The sequence below is a fragment of the Piliocolobus tephrosceles genome, chromosome 12 (genome assembly GCF_002776525.5).
Source record: "Piliocolobus tephrosceles isolate RC106 chromosome 12, ASM277652v3, whole genome shotgun sequence".
NCBI lineage: Eukaryota > Metazoa > Chordata > Mammalia > Primates > Cercopithecidae > Piliocolobus > Piliocolobus tephrosceles.
In genome coordinates this window covers 50175589-50189657 of record NC_045445.1, presented here as the reverse complement: position 1 = coordinate 50189657, position 14069 = coordinate 50175589, and the positions used below count along the sequence as shown (strand labels likewise).

Below are 14069 nucleotides of genomic sequence, written 5' to 3'. Positions count from 1 at the left end.
TGTGTGTGTGTGTGTGTGTGTGTGTGTGTGTGTGTATAGTAAAACGTGGTTTCATCATGTTTCCTTAGGCTGGTCTCGAACTCCTCGACTACAGCGATTCTCCTGCCTTGGCCTCCCAAGTTGAAGGGATTACAGGCATGAGCTATTGTATCTGGCTGAGAAAACTTATTCCAGGAAAATAAAACATGACATTGATACCCATTGAAGGATGCACCCAAACAACAAACAAAATAAAATCTGCGAATATTTATAAACGTGGTTACAAAACTCATACTTGAAATATTAACTAAATCACATTACACACACACACACACACACACACACACACAAAGATAAACTTTACTGCTATAAGTAACAATTTAGAAGCATCAAACGGGACAAACATTACTAATGGAACAAGCAGACCTCATAGAATCTTTTTTCAACATTACTTCTATTATACAATTCATTTAAATACATAAAACCACACAGTGTAGAAACAGCTAAATCAAAAATTCAATGAATAGCACCCTTTTCAAGCTTCTGAGAAACTGAAGTAAGGACTCTAACTCATTTGCATTTGTCTAATTCTATTATTTCCCAGTCTACAATCTTTTCTAATGCAAAGCTTAATGTCCTGTGAGTATGCATCACTTACGATTGAAGTATCCAACGAGAGGACCAAAACCCCACTCTCCACTGGCTCAGCTAATGAAGTGTCTTCAGCCCTGGGCCTGAGCCATTGGCTCAGAATGTGAGCAGGTGACCAGTCCTGATCCCATAAAAGACCTTGAGCTGTTCAGCCTTGTAAATTGAAGAGAAAATTAGTTTGAGGTGTTTGTCTACTTTTTATTTCTTCGTTTGATTTTTCGTTTTCTTGTAATTGTGGTGACTTAAGGATTTGAATCCAAGGCTGTGAGTAAGCATGTCTCCTACCTCTTGCATCATATTGTGAAGGAAAGTTCTCTAAAAAGGAATTTGGAGGAAAGAGACTATTCCTGTGAACAGCTTGCATACCAGGGAGGTGCAGACTTCAGTGTAAAACAAAGGTGCAGTTCCAGAGAACCAAAAAAGGATACGGCTTTTATAGAGAAAGTTCTCATCAAGGTTCCCAGTACAGTCCATTCATGCAAATAAAGGATTCAAACTTAGTTCTGATTGGATGACTAAGTTGAGTTCTGATTGGTCAACACGACTGAGTCCTGATTGGCTGGGGCAGGTGAGCTCAGGTTGGTTGGTTCAGGTGACCTCTGAAAGTTGTAGAGTTAGATAGAGGTATGGGTTTGGGGGAATTCTTAGTGCATGTGTGAGCTCTAGTCTGCATGTGGCAGCTTGGCTCTAGTTTCAAATTAGGCTCAGTCACTGGGATCCATCTTGAAAGATTGACTCTTTTAGGTTCACATTTGTCCACAAGTTTAAGAAAATGATAGTGACCAATTAAAAAAAACTAGGATGACTCTCCTGTTTTTTTTTCAATTTCATTGTTGTGTGGCTTTTTCCCTTTCAGGCACATGTGTCTGACAAAATTAACACACTATGATAATTTGAGACAATAAAAACACTTCAGTACAATGCTTTCTCCAAAATATGATTGGGCCTGATTCTTGACCCTCTTCCTCTTTCATTAGATGTCACTCTGGAATAAGAGTGAAGGAGTGTGGAAGCGAGCGAGGGCACAGAAGAAGCTGTAAAGGGTGGCTATTTACACTTTTTTCCTTATCCCAGACTTTTTACCTAGTATAGTGACCATATGTCCTGATTTCGCCTGTTGTCCCTGAGTAATTCTTAATAGCACCCCCTTTCACTCTGAAACATGTGCAAATTTGCTACTCTGTACTTCCCAGGGTAACTAGATCATGCAGTTAGTTGTAAGTGTAGTAGCTCTCAGATCTTTGTTGAATGAACAGATAAATAAATGAAGCTATATTAGATAAGAGACTGGCCCCTGACAACCTACGAGACCATTGCTGAATTCTGTGGCTAGTCCACACGACCCTTCTGGACCACTTGGGTACAGTCCCCTTTTCTGTACTGCACTTTAAAAAAATTATTTCTCTACAAAGCTGCCTGAGTCCCCGTGTTAAACCCATGAGAAGGGCAGATTTTGTTTCCTCCATGATCTGCGTATCACATTGACTCCTCCCAAAAACCCTTTATGGTGTAGATATTTTAGCCTCAACTTTTTGGCAGACAAGAAACACTGTAACTAAGTAACGTGTCCAATGATCACACAACTGATAAATGGAAGGGCAGAAATGCAAATCCACGTCAGTCTGACTCCAGAACCCAAGCACTTGAACATTGTCTTCTGCCATCCTCTCTCATATTGCAGTGATGGCACCTTCAACGCATGGATACCTAGGTAGACAGTCTAAGGTTAGCCTCCCCTTTACAACAAGTCTTTTCGTAGCTTGATCTTTCCCTGAAGGCAATGTGATAAATTCAGAGGTGTAAAAGCAAAACATCAAGTTAGCCTTCCTGCAAAGGTATGCAAGGAACTTGATTTTCTTGTGCAACCACGGGAGTTTTTTCAAGCAGCAGTTAGGAAATTCAACCATGCCTGAGCTCAATTCTGTGTTTCAATAGCTGTCTGAAACATTTGGATAGCCATTCCATGTTGCACAATTGTGTCCAATACACATGGACTCCAACTTAGCATGGTTCAACTTAAAATTATTTGCCTTTACCATAGGTTTAACCAGAATTAACTCCACTTTAAGTTGGGGAGCATAAGTTTACTCTGTTGCAAATTAGTGAGAGAAAAGGTAGGAAGCAGACAGTGGGAAAATTTTCAGGTTAGGGTTACATGGTCATCACCTGATGATCCACATTTAGCTCTGTGATAGCAAATTTCATGTCTTGTCTTGTCTTTCCAACCAGGGGGAGATTTTTTTCCCAAATAAGCAAGGACAGAGATCTAGGTAACTCCACTTGATTGAGTTACAGTACCTAGATATGTGGTCAAATTTCATTCTGAATGCTTCCGTGAATGTGCTTTTTGGTAAGATTAACATTTAAATCAATGGGCTTCAGTACAACGGATTGCCCGCCATAATGGCCTGAGTACCCTAGAACTTAAAAATAGAAAAAGAACAAAAAGACTGACTTCCCCCAAGCAAGAGTAAATTCTGCTGCAGACAGCATTCACACTTGAACTGCAACATCGGCCCTCCCATGGGTCTTCAGCCTCATGGCCGTAATGTCAGCTTGTACCTGGGACTCCAGGCTGCCAGCCCACCCGGCAGATTTAGGACTTGCCAGCTTCTTTAATCACGATTCAGTTTCTTAAAATAAATCTCTCTTGATAGATAGATGGATAAATATCCTATTGGTTTTATTTGTCTGGAAATCCCCTAATACAAGCTTTCTGCACCAAAACATTGCTGCAGAGATCTGAGCGTTGTTTCCACATGTAAAATATCCTGTTATATATCACACGTTTTCGTGATTCCATTAATCAATACCTGTCCCTTTGATTAGTGACTACACAGTTATGTCAGTAGTTTTCCCTGGGTCTTAAGAGATGTTTCTTCATCATTTGATATGACTGGGGACAACAATATATTCAGTTCAATGGTAAAGTTGAGGACTTAATTACAATTATTATCACTGAAGGTAACAATCCCTTGAACATCAGCAGAGTCCATGTGGCACGTGCTAACCAGAAGATTGAATGAACTTACACGACTTCCGACCTTGCTAGTTAACTGCACTCCCTTATTACCACCCACATAGCCCACACTCATATTGGTTTGTGTCAATTAAACCAGGCATTGCTATAGTATTAAAAACAGGCACTGCTGACAGAATGGCAACTTTGCCAGGCATTGTTCTAAGTGCTTTACAGGGAACACTTCAATTCCCTTTCACAAATCTCTGTGAAGTAGAGTTATTATCTCCATGTTTGTGGATAAAGACACCAAATCACATAAGAGTGTCACTTGCCTGAGATCAAACAGGTAGAATATTACCAAGGCAAGTATCAAACAAATTTCTGCATACTTAAGCTTCTGCTCAGAAAAAGAAAATATCATCAGAGTGAACAGGCAACATACAGAATGGGAGAAATTTTTGCAATCTATCCATCTGACAAAGTTCTGATATCCAGAACCTAAAAGAAATTTAAAGAAATTTACAAGGAAAAAAACAAACAGCCCCATCAAATGTGGGCAAAGGATATGAACAGATACTTCTCAAAAGAAGACATTAATGCGGCCAACAAGCAGATGAAAAAAGCTCATCGTCACTGGTCATTAGACAAGTGCAACTCAAAACAACAATGAGATACCATCTCATGCCACTTAAAATGGCGATCAGTAAGAAGTCAGGAAGCTACATATGCTGGCTAGGTTGTGGAGAAATAGGAACGCTTTTACCCTCTTGGTGGAAGTGTAAATTAGTGCAACCATTGTGGAAGACAGTGTGGGGATTCCTCAAGTATCTAGAACCAGAAATACCATCTGGCCCAGCAATCCCATTACTGGGTATGCACGCAAAGGTGTATAAATCATTCTATTATAAAGACACAAGCACACATATGTTTATTGACGCATTATTTACAATAGCACAGACTTGGAACCAACCCAAATGCCCAATCAATGATAGACTGGATAAAGAAAAGTTGGCACATATACACCATGGAATACTATGCAGCCATAAAAAAAGAAGGAGTTCATGTCCTCAGCAGGAACATGGATGAAGCCGGAAGCCATCATTTTCCACAAACTAACACAGGAAGAGAATACCAAACTCTGCATGTTCTCACTCAAAAGTGGGAGTTGAACAATGAGAACACATGGACACAGGGAGGGTAACATTTTCCATCAGGACCTGTCAGGTGTCGGGGACAAGAGGAGGGAGAGCATCAGGACAAATACCTAATGCATGCGGGGCTTAAAACCTAGATGACGGGTTGACAGGTGCAGCAAACCACCATGGCACATGTGTACTTATATAACAAACCTGCACGTACAGCACGGGTATGCCAGATCTTAAAGTAAAATAAAAAGAAAAGAAAAGAAACAAACATAGTAACCCCTAGAAGTAACATCAGTTTAGAGGTAGCAGAGTAGAGATTTAGTGAATGACAAGATAGATCAGAATAATTATACACGATACCTCATATAGAGAACGAAGAAAGAAAAGATTAAAGAGAGGCAAGGAGACTAAAGGTGTGGACAAAGAAAGTAGGATGAACATCATATGGGCATTACAGAAATTGAAATAAGAGTGAATTTTGAGAAAATAATATTCAGAGAGAAATGGCTGGTAATTTTGCAGAACAAAGGAAACACATGATTTGCCGATTCAGGAAACACACTTATACGCATCATACTAAAGCTACAGAAAAGTGAAAACATAGAGATCATAATAGTTGAGAAAAAACACATTGCCTTCCGGGGAATAACAAAGTGTATGTCAGCAGACCTCTGTCTATCAATGAATGGAAGTCAAAAGCAGAGTCTGAGAGAAAATACTGTCAACATAGAGTTGCATTCCTAGCTAAAGTATCATGAAATAATAAGAAGGCTGTGATAGACAGGCAGGAGAACCACCCAGAATCCCGGTCGAGGACGGATTTGATGTTTGTGAGGCTCGGAGCGCAGGTAGTTGCCAGTCAATAGCCACTTGTCCCTGAGGACATTACCTGAGCTGCCTTGCTCTACCTCATGCCCTTCCTGAGGTGGACCACATGCAAGGACAAATCCAGGAAGGGGTATAAAGATCTAGTTAACTATTCCCAATGCTGAATAACTCTGATGAGCCATTTTATCTTCAGAGCTTCTCTGGGTATCCCAAGAGGCTTTTGTTTGGCCTGAAGTAAGCATGAACTTCTTCTTCTGCCCACTCCTGCCTCCTTCCTGTCCGTTCCTCAGCTGCTGATCCGGGATAAGTGTCCTGCACACTAAACTCCATCACCGTGTCAGCTTCCTGCAGAACCTAACCCAGAAACAATGATACGGGACAGAAATTGAAAAGTCCTAGTGTTGACATCAACAGAAGCCTTGTTAAAGAAATTTCCGAAGAATGTCATTTAAAGAGATGTAAGGTGACCAAAAGAGTATGACTGGAAGTGCCAACAGGGAATAGTAATGCAATACACTGACATATAGGGGTGAATGAAAAACAATGATTTATGAAACGGATACGGTGAAGACTACGAAGACATTGAACAATCAATGAAATAAGAAAGAACTAAATATTATAATTATGCATCACGTGCGCAAGAGCAGCATCCTTGCGATTTAAGGGGCACATGACCTGCGGCATCCCACTGTTTTTCACGCATTCTTTCCCCAAGAACTAAACATTGTCAACTCTGCTTCAATTTATATCTGTGGTGCAGTTCATTCCATGGGAAATAATTGATTTCATTTGATAATTTTGCATGTAATCACTTCGCTACATGCTCATTTCTGTCAGTTTGATTCCCAGGCCTCTGTTTATAAGGATTAGTCCGATCAACGTTATTTTTGTAGCTAAGTCCCTTAATATTTTCACTCTTATTCTCCCCAGAGAATTTGGTGGAATAGTCCACATGTCCGTTATGTTCAATTTGGGAACATATAAAAAGAAATTCTTGATATAAACATCTTACCTATTTAATCCTGTTTTTCGAACATGTCTCATATACAGAATTCTTTTCAATACACAAATTAGGACGCAAATAGAGTACATGAAATAGCCAAGTAGAATTTTCAGGAAGCATCTCATTATTCCTGGTCCTTGAGCACGGAAACTACTGTTCTGATTGCTTCCGAATTATCCAATTCTATTCCTTTCTTGTCCATAAATTCCTGCTTTTTAAAAACACAAACTTTTATCAGTTGCAATTGTGCATCATTGGCTGATGGGAGCATCCAAAGAGAATGCCAAGCCCCAGTCTCCACTCATTTCACCACAGAAGAACCTGCAGCCCATGAGCCACAGCCATTGGCACAAGCATGGAAGATGACTGGGACTGAAACAGTATGTGCGTTCCTTGGTGTTGCCATATTACATGGAAGAGGGACAGAGAATGATTTTTGCTTGCTCTGTGACTTTTTGCTCACTTGCTTTCAAATGTGTTGATTTGGAGATATGAATCTGTAGCTGGTAGTGGGGCATGTCGCTTGCTCCTTGCAATGACTAAGAAAAAGATGATGAGGCACTAAGAGAACTAAGATGATCCCTCCTTTCTCCTCCTGGGATGTCAATGTTAATATTCCTGTGAATGTTAATACAATATAATTTACATCGTATTGTCTTCTTGGCCCGTTGGGTGTGTGTTTGTTTTTCTATATCTATATTGCTGAGATTCAAAACAGTTGTGACTTTCCAGCTACTTTTTAAAAAGTATTATTTATATCTAGCACTCACTTCTGTGGAGAGAGAACATATTCTGGGATTTCAATCCTTGGAAATGTATGATGAATTGCTTGAAAGCCCTGTGTTTGTCTATTGTATTGTTGTTATCAGTACTTTCAAAATATGTTGTAAATTCCCCTTCCGAGTAGGAGGCCGACACCTCATTAGGATGTCAATTCAAGCAAATGATAAAACGAACCCTGGATAATCTACAGAAACAAAATCCTTCTGCAACTCATAATAGTGTGATAAAACCCTGGCAGGAGAGACCAACCACAGAGGATTTCACCTGTGGCAGAGTCACAAGTGCTCAAGAGAAAGAATGTGGGCAATGCAAGATGCTCCAGAGAGCTTTCGTGAACAGTGCAGGTGGAAATAGGGGGCCGGTGGCTGATCAAGGAGGCCATGGAGAAGTCTGTTTTTCATTTTAGGCCCAATGCTGACTAACTGTGCTGGGCCATAATACCTCCACAGCTCTCCTTCAAATAGATAAACTAAGGATTTAGGGCCATTGACCCACCTTATCAGGATTATTACTTATTTTTGCATTTTAAGAAAATCTCATAAAAGTATTTCAAAAAGAATAAAAAAGTTTGCTTCCAAAAGTGACTGAAAAAATCTTTCACAAAATTAACTGCAATAAATGTCCCCGTGTGGTGCTTTGAGACTGTCTTACACATCCCTAACAAAATTATGGAAGCTGAAGCCTCTTTTCAGAGCTGTTTGCCTTTGCAGGGATAAAAAGTAACTATGGAGTTGTTTGAAGAACACTGCATTCCCCTCAATCACTTTATTTCTATCAGGCTCATTGGTGCTGTATGAACTTGTCAGAAGTTTTCCATAGGACATAAAAATGTCCCACCAAAGAATATTAATTCTTGCATACGGTTCTAAGCACTTAGTCTCGTGAGTAGTCATTTTTGTAAACATTGAATGATTAGGACTTTCTTCTTGTGTGTTGCTTTGTAAATTCAGAAAGTATACCGGAGCGTTAGTGAAATAATGTTTAAAACGCACCATAATCCAGCTGTGGAATGCTGACTAGAAGTGTAAGGGTGACTGACATAGACCAATTATAGGCAAGGGAGAGGAGAAATGGGTCTTGATGTTGAAGACTGGAACGGGAAATGAATACATCTGATTATCCGTCTCTGTGGCTGAAAGCAGGTAAAGGGCAATAAGTGAGCATCGGTGATCTAATGGTGTGTTTTGCTGAAAGAAGGAACTAAAGGAATTGGCGTGCATCATGTAACTAACAAATTATAAGCATCATACCAAGAAAAACAGTAGTAGCAGATCAAGGATACCCTCATTAAGTTTTGTCAACATGATCCATATCAAGGAATTCCCGTTGAAATACATACTATTCCTGAGAACAGTTTGCATACCACGGAGGTGCAGACTTCAGTGTAAAACAAAGGTGCACTTCCAGAGAACCGCAAGGAGCTGAGCAACTCTACTGGACAATTGCCTCAGGTAGAAGATAAGGTACTATTAACTAACATGGTTACTTCCAAGGTTCAAATCCTCTGGCTACACTAAGCCCTGTGACTGTGTCACCTCATCGGCACTTGATCAAAATTGACCTACCTACTGTTTTGATTTTGAAACTTTAAGCTATAGCAGAGAAAACAGCTTCCACTTCATGTAATCCCACTGATTATTTAAGAATGTGAGCCCTTAGAAAGGGGGAGGTAAGATAATACTTGAGGTTGAAAATAGGTATGAATGGTATAATCCATCTTTGTAGGAAGATATGTACATTAATAGATCACAAGTCTGGATGGTTACTACTTCTAATTGGTGGGATTATAGGTGATTTGTTTTTATACACATGATTAAAGTAGGCTGGGCATGGTAGCTCATGCCTGTAATCCCAGCACTTTGGGAGGTTGAGACAGGCAGATTGCTTGAGCCCAGGAGTTCAAGATCAGCCTGGGCAACATAGCGAGATCTCATCTCTACTAATAATCAGAAAGATTAGCTGGGTGTGGTGGCATGTGCCTGTAGTCCCAGGTACTAGGGAAGCTGAGGTGGGAGGATTGCTTAAGCCCAGGAGGTCAAGGCTGCGATGAGCTATGATTGTACCACTGCACTCTAGCCTAGGTGACAGAGCAAGACCCTGTCTCATAAAAATAAAATAAAATAATAATTTTTAAAAAGGGACAAAAGTATTGTTTAAAGGCAGGAATTAAAATGCATGCATTTATACATATTCCTTATTGTATTAGCTCAGGCTACCGTAACAAAATACTATAGACTAGGTGACTTAAACAACAAAAATTTACTTGCTCACAGTTCTAGAGTCTAGAAATCTCAAGTCGATGTCCAGCACAGTCACATTCTGGTGAGCACTCTCTTCCTGGCTTGTAGACAGCCACCTTCTTGCTGTGTCCTCGCAAGTTGCAGACTGGTCCCTCTCTCTCTCCTTATAAGGCCATGGTCCTATTGGATGAGGCCCTGACTGTTATCACTTCATAACCTAAACTACCTCTGAAACAACTTATCTAAAGATACAATAACACTAAGGATTAGGGTTTCAACATATGAATTGGGGGGTCACAGGTGACAAAATTCATCCATAGCATTTATGCTCACCATGAACACCAGAAGTGTTTAGTTCATAAAACAGCAAATTCTGTTCAGTAGAAAAAATCATACCAGAAGTTCGGTGCTACAGGTCATTAGAAGATGTGATGTGCTTAATGTGGTGTTTGTTAGCAAGTGCCTCCTGCCCCTTTCTCCATCCAACTTCAGTCTTGGATGTTAACTCCCATTGAGCTGAAAAATACTTTCCAGAAGGAAAGAGAGCCCAGCTTGAATTCCAGCCCTTATTCACCTTGAGCAGATCACATCAGACCCTGTTTTCATTGCTTCATTCTGCAATAAGGAGATTAGTCCACATGACCTTCTCTCCCAAGGTTCTCTTAACTCTGTGATTCCAACTCTAAAGAAAAAGCACCTACCATCCCCAAGTCAGGACTCACTGGACCTGGACAGAATTGAGTATTTCCCCCAAGGAATAATCTGCTAAAAGTTTTCCTTCAACCATTTTGTTTGGCTGAAAGGGTAGCCTTGTGTACTTTTCATTCCTTAGACTACCTACCAGAATGAACCACAACAATCACACAATAACTATTATATTTATTATTTTATTGCTACATTGGAAGTGAAAATAAACTATAAGAAGCTGCAAAAGGATGCAACTTCATGAAGATTACAAAACAATTGAGGCATCCATTGTAGAAGGTTAAAATTGGCTTATCCTGTATGAGATGCAAGGACTACACATACAAAGGTCATCAATGGCAAGATTATTGACAGCATCTGCCATTTGGAATTTACATACCAATGGGAAGTTTAAAAAGGAACTTAAGGAAATATTCACTACCCCAACCTCTTAGCCAGGGAATACAGTTGAGAAGAAATCAGAAGATGCCTGAAATCTTTACAAACACATAGGGTTACAAAAAAACAAACCTAAAACCAAGACTGTCAGACAATGTTGAAATCTGCTCTTTGGAGGAGATCCCCATTTTACGATGTTTGAACACACTCTTTCTCCTGCTGGATAGCTGGGGGGATAAAAGAAACAAAACATTACAAAAGAATTTTCCTAAGACTAAGTTCAGCTTCTTCCAAAAGAGCTCTTTGTAAATCATTGAAGGCTGCCATACATGCTTTAAATTTAGAATGCCAAGGCATTAACTACAAAACTCACAGTGGGGTGTGTGCATGCATGCGTGTGTATGTTAACCACCTGAACATTCATTAGAAACTACATCAACTGTAGGGTTTGTTTTTCCAAATGCTGTTGTCATTTTTTTAGACTATTCAAGACAGAGGAGTAAGTGAAGCACTTTCTTCAGATTTATCTATCACTACACAGTTAGGAAATTAGACACTTTCAAATAATTTTAACTATTGTTGCAACTCTCAAATAAAAGTGACATAACAAAAAGTGCCCCTCAGCCTTTGTGAATATGCTTAGAGTTTCTCCAGCAGGGTCTAACTCCAGAGGGCAAAACCGATCCCTTGAATCCGAGAGCTTTGAGTACACCAAGATCTAAATTTGTTGTCTCACCTTATCTTGTCATCAGATATAGAAAGCCAAAACTGCAGTCTACAGGGTTATTTAGGGATAATATTATGGACTCAAATTTCTAAATGCAGAAAAATGCCAAATACCCAAAAGTAGACAAAAACTAAGTGTTTTTTAGTGCTACATCCAATATCCCAAGACTGGTTTTAATGTGGTTTTAATAATTTTCTAACAAGAAACTAGTTTTTTATTCCCCTATCACTACTGGGCCCATCATATGAGAACCAGAAGAAAACTATTTGATAGTTTTAACTGCTGCATTAAATACCATGGTACTCTAATTATTGCTTACTTTGCATCAAAACTTTACTAGAAGATAGGTTTATTTAGTGAACCTATTAACTTTCTCTACTGTTTGTTTCCATCAGAACCCTCCATGACTTACTTTCCTTTGAAGGAAGAGTATTTTTTTCTTCAGTATTAGTTTTCTTCAGTTTTGACCTGTCAAACTTCTCCACTTCCGACAAGTCTGGTTTATCACTCATCTTGACTAGAAGAAAGCCTGAAAAGAAAAAACTTTTTTTTTTTTTTTTTTGGAGAAAGGATCTTGCTCTGTCGCCCAGGCTGGAGTGCAGTGGCACGATCCCAGCTCACTGCAACCTCCGCCTCCCGGGTTCAAGCAATTCCTCTGCCTCAGCCTCTCAAGAAGCTGGGATTACAGGCACACGCCACTACGCCCGGCTAATTTTTGTATTTTCAGTAGGGGGGGGGGGGGCTTACCATGTTGGCCAGGCTGGTCTCGAACTCCCGGCCTCAAGTGATCTGCCCGCCTCAGCCTCCCAAAGTGGTGGGATTACAGGCGTGAGCCACCACGCACGGACAGAAAAAAACATTTTTAAGAAAACTTACCTGGCAGAACTATCTTCGGACTAAGGGGTCACAAGCAAAAATTTTCACATTTCCTATCAATGTATAGTCTATCTGCTCATTTTCAACAGAAAAACAGCAACAGATATTAGAAGAGTTATATTTTTGTTAGAATAATTTCAACTCATCATTAGCCGTTTCTGATAGGCAGTAAATGCCATTGGATCAGAATGCACCAGAAACCAAGATGTTCTAGAAACCCACAGCCAATATGTCTGACTCTTAAAATCACAGCAAGGATAAAATAGAGGTGATAGAAGCACAAGACCAGACAGGGATAGAAGAAAAAATAAAGACTGGCTTTAACCAGGTAATTATTTTGTAACAGAACATAGCACCATTTGAGCATCTTCACTTGCTATTTACTTTTGGTTTTTGCCATTTTTCTTGGGAGATAGGGAGCAGCACACAAAAAAGAGTGAGATAAGTTGTACTAATTTCTTTCTATTTTAAATCCCCAGAGACGACAGTACATTAAGGCACTACAATACACGACTCATAATAGCTCCTTGTGGCACTGATTTGTAAACGTTGTAAGAAGGGACAGCTAACTAGGATCAGACCCAGGACTTCATTAGAATGGAATAAACCAAATAGAAGTCTTCTTTCACCATGTTTTCTCTGCAGAGAGGGAGGAGATGAGGCTCAGAGGTGCGTAGCTGCGGACCTGACGAAATGGCTGGTGCCCTGTGAAAGTCCCGAGTTTCTTCAGAAGAGACAATAGGATATCCCAGGCAGAGCTTTCATGAGCAAGCCTGGCCCCACCCTAGTGGAGCAAGACACTTTCGTCTAGTCCCTGGAGTAGAATGGAGAGGCCCCCAAGCAGTGAGAAGTGCCGAACAGCCTCCATTCCGTCGAGGTTACCCTAAGACCCTCCTCTGCCAAGCGATCAGACGCCAAGCTCGGAGCTGGGAAACTGGAACTAACAAATAAATAGCAGGGCCAGGCGCATAAGCCTGTCTGTCAGGAGCAGTTTGCATACTTTTTCAAATAACTATTAGAGTTGTCGGACGCCCAGTCTGACAGCCACGGGAGAGAAAGGAACCAGGGCCCAGTACCAGAGGGCCCATTCCGGGCGGCCCCCAAACTCCTCATCCGCGGACTGGCCGCTTTAAGGGTCCCCTACCCCCGCCCCGGGGCCTTGTTTCCAGGGACCGGCCCCCGGGAGGGCTCGGCATCGCGCGCAGAAGGCGGCGCCCCAGGAAGACAAAGGCTCGGACTCGCCGGGCCTGGCGGCGGCGCAGACGCCAAACGCCAGCCCCAACCCCGGCCCCTCTGGCGCCCGAAGGCGCGGCATCCCCCGCCTCGCGACCCCCACGCCTTCCCGTCCCCATGGTCCTCTGGCTCCTGCAAGGCCGCGGGTCCTCACCTGAAAGCTTGAAGACTCGTGAAAGGCCGTATGCTGGGCTGACACCCAGGCTCGCTCCGCACCAGGTTAGCGTTCCCGCGCAGAGCCCTGCAGTACTAAGCCCTGTAGCAGGCGCCGCCCCAGCCCTCTCTGATTGGCTGAGGATTTCCGGACTCTCCTCCTTCGCCTCCTCGGCTGAGCCTCCAGAGCCTGCGCCCACCATCTCTTCTAAGATCTGGGGCTTGGTGACGTCAGAGCAGACCTCGCCTCCCTAGGCCCCACCTCCCTGGCCTCTCCCACTGCTTTAGTCCTGAGGGTCCACATTCCCTTCATCCAAAGTACACTCACTCCTTCACAATAACAGAGGCCTTTGCAATAAGCAGACACATCTTGCCCAGTGAGCTTAGAACATCTGGAACTCCGACG

The 14069-nt window shown here is 41.5% G+C and overlaps 1 protein-coding gene across 1 annotated transcript; it reads right to left on the bottom strand.

The window, feature by feature from the left end:
• Nucleotides 1-10481: 10481 nt before the first annotated feature.
• On the bottom strand, nt 10482-13807 carry TMSB15B (thymosin beta 15B). Its single transcript, XM_026451439.2, has 3 exons — nt 13665-13807; nt 11814-11930; nt 10482-10901 (listed from the first exon to the last, which is right to left on the bottom strand). Exons 2-3 carry the CDS (start codon nt 11911-11913, stop codon nt 10864-10866), a joined length of 138 nt encoding a protein of 45 aa, XP_026307224.2. The 5' UTR covers nt 11914-11930; nt 13665-13807; the 3' UTR covers nt 10482-10863.
• Nucleotides 13808-14069: the final 262 nt, after the last annotated feature.

Excerpts from the sequence above, each read along its gene's own strand:
- TMSB15B (XM_026451439.2), bottom strand. The coding sequence starts at position 11,913 with ATGAGTGATAAACCAGACTTGTCGGAAGTGGAGAAGTTTGACAGGTCA. Across the intron at positions 10,902-11,813 it reads TACTCTTCCTTCAAAGGAAA|CTATCCAGCAGGAGAAAGAG; the intron begins GTAAGTCATGGA and ends TTATCCCCCCAG.